At 33.0% G+C, this 7,667-nt stretch overlaps 2 protein-coding genes and 1 non-coding gene across 5 annotated transcripts in view; 2 read left to right on the top strand and 1 right to left on the bottom strand.

The window, feature by feature from the left end:
• The first annotated feature begins 1,128 nt into the window (after positions 1 to 1,128).
• Positions 1,129 to 4,171, top strand: LOC107010427 (myosin-1-like). Of its 2 annotated transcripts, none has more exons than XM_015209711.2 (6): positions 1,129 to 1,877; positions 2,436 to 2,547; positions 2,697 to 2,840; positions 2,924 to 3,039; positions 3,130 to 3,318; positions 3,413 to 4,171. In XM_015209711.2, the coding sequence occupies exons 1-6, from the start codon at positions 1,611 to 1,613 to the stop codon at positions 3,836 to 3,838; spliced, it is 1,254 nt and encodes a 417-aa protein (XP_015065197.1). In that variant the 5' UTR covers positions 1,129 to 1,610; the 3' UTR covers positions 3,839 to 4,171. The 2 variants fall into 2 exon arrangements, with proteins under 2 accessions (XP_015065197.1, XP_015065196.1); XM_015209710.2 differs by having other exon boundaries at positions 1,132 to 1,877; positions 2,415 to 2,547.
• Positions 4,172 to 4,217: 46 nt separating this feature from the next.
• On the bottom strand, positions 4,218 to 4,289 carry TRNAD-GUC. The gene has a single exon. It is a non-coding gene; the product is annotated as a tRNA-Asp (tRNA).
• A 1,767-nt stretch (positions 4,290 to 6,056) lies between these two features.
• Positions 6,057 to 7,667, top strand: part of LOC107010438 (putative F-box/LRR-repeat protein At5g02930) — a 4,283-nt gene continuing 2,672 nt past the window's right edge. Inside the window, exon 1 of one of the 2 annotated variants that reach the window (XM_027914410.1) lies at positions 6,057 to 7,196. In XM_027914410.1, the coding sequence (XP_027770211.1) occupies positions 6,174 to 7,196 (1,023 nt within the window). In that variant the 5' untranslated portion in view covers positions 6,057 to 6,173. The remainder of the gene's footprint in view (positions 7,197 to 7,667) is intronic. The other variant, XM_015209723.2, reaches the window with a different exon arrangement.

The following is a 7,667-nucleotide window of genomic DNA, read 5'->3' on the forward strand; positions in this document are numbered from 1 at the left end:
AAAAAAATATTATTTATATATGATTAAAGTTTTTTTAATGTATACAAAAGTATGTTGAAATCTCTTCGACTTATTCGTATGCTTATTTTTTTCCTTAGTTTAAAACCTTAAATGAAAATCTCAACTCCGTCACCAACCTAGCTAGCTCGTATGTATTTCAATTATCTTATCAAAATATATTATCTGCTGCCACCATCATAGACATGAGATAATTTTATTCATCTAAACATTGAACCATCCCAACTTTTTGGCATGACAAAATTTTAGAGATATTTAAATTAGTGGGGTACATCTTTCCATGAATTTCTTTAACCAATTAGCTTTTGTGTCTCATGATATGAAACCAATGCTTAAAAATGAATAATATCCAAGTACCAAAGTATAATATTTGTCCAATTTTAATAGACAAAATTCAGGAGCTCGAGGCACATTGATCATACCCCTTAATCATTTCCCCCACTTTCTTCTTCAAACTCTCATTAGACATATAACATGCAATTAAACCCTAAATAATTAAAATTTTAGTAGTAGTAGTAGTAGTTTCTTCATATCACATTTAATAATTCCATCTAATTAACCATGCATTGGATCTTAACCATGCATTGGATCTAATCATCTAATAAATTCTAAATTCACTGGATAGGATTAGGTAATGAAATCTTGTTTAATTTAATCATATACTATAATTGAGATCTTGCTAAGATTTTCTGTAAATAATAACAAAAAAAAAGAAGATTTCTTTTGAAAATCCAAGCTTTTGACTAGTCCAATTTTTAGAGAGGAAATGATTGAACAAATGTAATTAAGAAAATTTATAAATTGCTTACTATAGTTCTCTAAATTTTGGAGACTGATGCCAAATATTACTTTGAAGTCAATTTAGGTCACTTTAAAGTGAGGAAAAAGGAAGTACTTCTAAGTTATAGTAGCTGTTTAGAAATGTGACAAATTATGAGAGAATTCTCAGAAAGAAAAACACAAAATTAATTTTTTTTTTAGATTATATATACAATTAGTATAACATTTTTACACCGTCATTTCACCTATTATAGCAAGTAACCTGTGTCGTATAGCTTCAACTTCTAGCAAATACAGTAGACAGAGTTATCTGATACCTATTGTTGATGAGAGATGACATGTATCTTGCAAAAACATATCAAAGTGCGTGTAAGCTGGTCTGGGCACCTAATTAAATTACAAATATATAATGTATAAGCTCTTTATAAATCTATATTGGGATGTCCCAAGGAGTAATTATACCAACCATTCTTGTTTTCCATTTCTTCATCATACAGCAACACCAATGAGTTCATATTTTGTGGCCTCCAATCAATTTTTAAAGTATCCATTTTGTTTTCCAAGAATTGCTACAAAATTATAAATATATAAATGGACCTACTTGAACCTTCAAGTACTTCTTTCAAACAAAGCAAAAAAGCTGTGAAAAAAAAGCAAATCTTTCTGACAATTTACACATGCAACCTCTTATTATTCTTCAAAACATGCTTAAATTTTTGGCATCTCAAGTAAAGCCAAACAACAACAAGAACAGTTGACAAACTCTCAGTTCTTGTTTTGTTTTATATATTTGTTTGTTTGTGTCTTCTGTGATGGTGACAACTTATCAGATGAAGAATCTTAGTACATTAGAGCTTATGTTAGAGGAACTTCAGCAAGAAGATGAAGAAACAAATGATTTGCCACCACCTTTGCCTTTTAGGCCTGTTATTAAGGCTAGGTTGCCTAAGGGGAGAAGGAAATTGACATTTGGTAAAGAAAAGAGCAATCTTGAAGATATTAGGGTTCAAGAAAATGTATTTGTTGATCAATGGGGTACTTCAGCAGCAGAGAGGGACTCTGTAGCCATGACAGATAAGGTATTAATTTTGTTAACTTGTTCGCGTCTCGACTGTTCTATACTTTCTTCATTGGGTACCTGCTACCTCCCGTCAGCATTCGTACTGCTTAACTCTAAGGTTTAGGTAGAATGGAAGGAAAATAACCTAGCTATTTTTTTTTGACCTTTTGATAGAATTTGAACCATTGGATACCTGCTACCTCCCGTCAACACTCGTACTGCATAACTCTGGTTTAGGTAGAATGGAAGAAACCATCTAGTTATTTATTATGACTTTTTGCTAGAATTATGATGATTTATCTTCAATTTGTTGATCGCTAGGCTACACCTGTGGGTGCATTAATTTCTTAATTGTATTAGTTGATGAAATTTACTGTATGATCATTACCTAAGTGTCGATAGGATTATCTTCACCGATTGGCAAATGTTAAGTATTTATTAATTAGATGACAGAATGTACAAAGGAAAATTCACATTGCATCTTATTTAGACTGAATCATAGTCATATTTCTCATAATTTCAACAAAATTTTGATGGTGTGTGGTTTATTTCATAGATTTGTTTGATGGTTGATCAGAGAGAAGGAGCTGAACTAAGTGGAGTTCTGCAAATTCAGAGATGCTTTCGCGGCTATCAAGCCCGCCAGTACTATCATGAGCTTAAAACAGGAGCAGTAGCTCTACAATCATGTAACTCACAAAACTTCATATTCTATAATACTATCATATAACAGTACTTAAATACATAAGCCTCAAGAAAAAAGGACCTCAGCATGTATTGTATTTTCCTTTGTAATTTTGATGCTTGAAGCTCAACCATAGTCCATCCATTCTTGCAGTTGTGCGCGGTGAAATCACAAGAAAGTGTTATCAAGATCTCACTAGGAGGTTAACAGCAGTTATCATTATACAGAAACACATAAAGAAGTATCTACATAAAAGAACAGAACGACAGCGAACTGCAGCCTTATGTTTGCAATCTGGTAAGATTATAGAATGCTTAATCCAAAGATTCGAATATATAGCTTTTGAAATGGCCCTTAACTCTTCTCTTTACATTTTGTAGTTATTCGAGGTTGGTTAACTCGAAAGCAGTTCAATCTCTCGGGTGATGGAAAACGATCTTGTGTTCAGAACATTAGGGAAAAGAATGACCTTGACAATAAGGAACCAGAAACTAAGGTGTGCTTTATTTCTTTGATCAATGTGCTGAAAAACATCAACAATGACATATCTTAATCAGTTTAGCTGCTTGAATGAAACGCCCTTCAGGTACCGCGTTCAGTTCTACTTGATCTTCAGAGGCATATTTTGAAGACAGAGGCTGCTCTGGAGAGAAAGAAAGAGGAAAATGCAGCTTTGAGGCTACATATTCAGCATTATGAGATTAAGTGGAATCAGTATGAATCAAAAATGAAAGCAATGGAGAAGATGTGGCAAGATCAGTTAACGTCTATACAAGTGAGCGTGCTGCAGATTACTTCTTATATAACATCGGTGAGATTGCTTAGCATTATTTGCTTTAACCAAAAGAGATTTGTGTATTATCTTGCAGATAAGTCTGGCTGCAGAAAGGGAAAAACACGGGGACGAAAAGACTAAGGGAAAACTCAGACTACTGATACTTCAAGATCAAGATGAAAATGTGCATAGTGGATTCCCAAGTGCATTGAATCATCCTGATGAGGTACATGATACACAACCACAACCAAGTGGGAGATTAAATCCCAAGAGCAAGTGTAATAACCATCATGTGATGGACATGGTCAATCACTATCAAAATTTTGTCGTCCACGATCAATGTAATACAGGAGAGGAGGCTTCCGCCCTCAGGCCTAACGATGAGCTCCAGAAGCTGAAGATTAGATTTGAAGCATGGAAGAAGGATTACAAGAATAAATTGCGCGAGGCCAAAGCAACAATGAAGCAACTAGGACACTCTGAAAGGGGGAAGGGTTCAAAGATATGGTGTGGAAGATGAAAAAGTTATAGTCTTATGTTAGATCCTCCAATTGGAGGACATTTTCAGAGGATCTGACACGGGTGCAACAACAACATATTTGGAGAGGCCGATGATCAACGTAGCCTCTCAGTATCATTTATTCTTCATACTTCATATTTACATGTACAGAACAAGCATATAAATTGTCAAATCTCATACAACCATTGAAGAAATATAAGGGAATATGTTGAGGAAAATCGAAAAGACTAGCAACGTCCACCCTTGCCTCTATTTCATATTAACTGAATTTGTAAGGCAATGCGATCCTATTGAAACAAATATTTAATTACAGTTAAATCATATTTTCCATTATTACCCTTTGTGAAATTATAATTTAAATATCTTTTAAAAAAAAAATCGCCGTTGCCGGGGATCGAACCCGGGTCACCCGCGTGACAGGCGGGAATACTTACCACTATACTACAACGACTTGGATACTGGGTAATTTGAAAAAAATTTATTTATATTATTTTTATTCTTCTTCATTAAGAGAATTTTTTTTCCACTGGTCCGGTAGCTGCATTAGGACCCGATTATTCCAAATTCGCACCACTAAGGTGTCATTAGGAGAGAAACGCTCCCTATCAAAAATTTTCCAATATCCTAGGACTCGTAACTCGTAAGTAATTGTTTTTTATCAATACATACACATTCTTAATTTTTGTTGATTATGTTAATTTTCTTTGCAAGTTTATTTTAGAGAACAGTTATTTATTTCAAAATTATCCCTATCTAATAAGTGCAGAGTAAATATTTAGAGATAGCTTCGAAAAAACTCCTTTAGTTTGGTCTTAATAATACAATATCCCTAGTTGTTTGATATATCATATTCATCACCCTTATTTTAATTTGCTTGTAACAAAACTAATTTTAGGTAATGTAATTGCTAAAATTATATATCATCTAAATTAAATTTGTAACAAGCAAATGAAAGCAATATTGGTAAATATAATATTTTCATATTACAAGAGGGATATATATTATTGAGGTAAGTCTAGAGGGAGGTGTTTAAAATTATTTCAAAATTTAACAAGGTTTTAAAAACTTTTATATATTCTATTATGTATGTATTATTATAGATGAACACAAATCATCGAAGATCGATTTATTGAATTGAAGTTTAATTATCGTACCACAAAAAACTTTGAAATTTTAATATTTTTCTTTAAATACTAGTTACAGAGTCATTAAAATCAAATACCTGACATCTACCTTAAATTGCTTACTATATATGTGAGTAACATAAATGAGTGACCTGGATATCTTGATTGATCTATGCTTGATAAGTAATAATATTAGGGTTTGAGAAGTCTTCCAGGAATAACATATGACGTAAAGATAAGGTTTGTATATGTTTTTATCCTCGCATACCTAATTCAGTGGAATTACACTAATATATTATTGTTATACGGTTACGTTTGAGAGTGAAAATTTAACCTCTATACATGAGTTTTCTAAAACCTAACATATGGCTTAAAAGATACCAACATATCAAATAGGCCGAACTCATAAACAGATCTCTAAACTTGTTGGGTTTTTTCCCTCAGATACCTTAACTACGTCATTTTCCTATTGAATCATTGAACCACCAATAAATTGTTCCTTTTAAACATTGTTGGTTGATTTTGATCGATTTTTCTATTGTAAATGTCTTCGATTGTGTTCGTATTGTAATGATTTTGATTGAAGGAATGAAGAAAAACTCTGTGAATCTCATTTTGTTTTATAACGTGTTCAAATGATGTTAGGGTTTGAGAGGTTAGTCGGTAACAACCTTTCCATTTTCATATAAATGCAATGTGATAAGGTCAAAATGACATCACAATTCCATGTGTCATTTAAAGAAATAAAAAATGAGTTGGATATGTCCAATATATCCACTAACGCCCATAAGGACATATTTAGGCCAAAATTTGAACGGCGAGAGCATGAGTGAGCCAAACTTTAAAAGGAGGGTATATAGACCTTTTCGAATAGTTTAGGGGCATATACTTTATACGTAATTTCTCTAAAAACTAACGTATCAAATATTAAACAAACCTTTCATAACGTAAAAAAAAGTCAACATATTTGATATCCACTTTTAGTTTTTCAAAAACAAATCGTAAAATATCGAATCAAATATCGAACGTACGTTTTATAATTTATTAAATTAGGGTTATTAAATCACTTTCTTAGATCACTCACCAAGATTGGAGGGTAAATTTTGAGTGTATATATTTCATTCCTGATAAACCCGAGTTTTTTGTTGAAACTTAAAACCCTGCGCCCCAGTTTTTGTTCAACTGATCAATTCAGTTCTTCAATTTTCACCATGTCTGATTCTTCACATGGACGAGAAATCGATGATGATTCTCCACAAATCTCTCCACATTACTGTTCTGATACTTATGATGATGAACCCATTAGCTGGAAAATTCGTAAAATCGAAAGACCAGATCGACTTAGCGCCTTGACGGATCCTTTGGTACTTCACATCCTCTCTTACTTGCGGATGGAAGAAGTTAGGAGAACTGCAATTCTCTCAAAAAGATGGCGCCTTTTATGGACCTCAGCACATAATCTGGTTTTCAGGTGCACTGGAAAATCTCATTACTCTGTAACTGCATTCATAACTTCGGTTGATGATACATTGCTTCTATCTAAGCCTAATAAGTTGAACAAGTTTTCGGTTGAATTTCGTTACAATAAAAAACTTGTTAAGTGTGTTAATAAATGGATGTTATTTGTACACAATAAATATGTTGAAGAACTGGAGTTGTATCTGATGACAAGGGGTTCAGACAATTTTTACAATTTACCCCAGATTTTGTACTCCAACGCCTGTTTTCGAGAAATGAGTTTGTGCAATTGTAATCTTGTACCAAAGGAGGGGATAAATTGGCCTTCTCTAAAGGTTTTGGTTATTAGGAAAGCTGAGTTGAACAGTGATATCGTTGACGCGATATGTTCTGGATGTCCTTCTTTGGAGTCTCTCAAGTTTAGCATGTGTTATGGGGTTAATTTATTTAAAATTAACTCCAAAAGTGTGAAGAAGTTGGTGATCAGTGGATATTGGCAACAAGTACATGACGAGCTTGATGACGACAATGATGCAGAGCTGATAATAGATGCTAGGAATATTACTTCGCTGGAGATTGAAGGATGTTTTCATAAAAAAATTGTTCTTCTTGAGAACGTATCAGCTCTAGTCCATGCTAAGCTAGATTTCTTTAGGACGACAGATGATTATGAAAGTTATCATAGTGATTTCAAGATTGACGAGGATATGTTAAGAGATCTCCTGGTATTACTCGGGGATGTTGAAAAACTCTCGGTTGGGTCATGGTGCCTGCAGGTTTGACCAATACCTCCCTACTTCATCTGGTCATTAAAATTAACTATTATTGATGTGTTTGTACTTCTCTGAGTGATGATGGTGAAATTATTTACACAATCATATCATTTATTAGGTAATCATAGGAAAATCTATATGATAAACATTCATTGATAAAAATGATGACCAACCTATTATGGCAAGCTAAATTACAGTCATACTATTAAAAATGTGTATACTGTCAGTTGTTATGCATATATCCCTTGTAATGGTCTACCATTTTTATAAAAAAAATTGTTACTGCACAATGCAAAATGTCAAAAGTTGCATTACTTATCAAAAAAAGATATGTTTTTGAAGTTGCATAAAATATAGCAATGCCTTTATGTCAGTGTTACTACTCTTCTTTTGATTCAGAAGCATTATTCTCTATTTGTACCTTTACATTCATGGATTTCTGCAGGTATGTAGCACCATATATATATATATATA

This window comes from Solanum pennellii, chromosome 2, assembly GCF_001406875.1.
Source record: "Solanum pennellii chromosome 2, SPENNV200".
Taxonomy (NCBI): domain Eukaryota; kingdom Viridiplantae; phylum Streptophyta; class Magnoliopsida; order Solanales; family Solanaceae; genus Solanum; species Solanum pennellii.

Coding starts and splice junctions, on each gene's coding strand:
- LOC107010427 (XM_015209710.2), top strand. CDS start 1,611: ATGGTGACAACTTATCAGATGAAGAATCTTAGTACATTAGAGCTTATG. Junction 2,548..2,696: donor AGCAGTAGCTCTACAATCAT/GTAACTCACAAA, acceptor CCATTCTTGCAG/TTGTGCGCGGTGAAATCACA. Junction 2,841..2,923: donor AGCCTTATGTTTGCAATCTG/GTAAGATTATAG, acceptor TACATTTTGTAG/TTATTCGAGGTTGGTTAACT.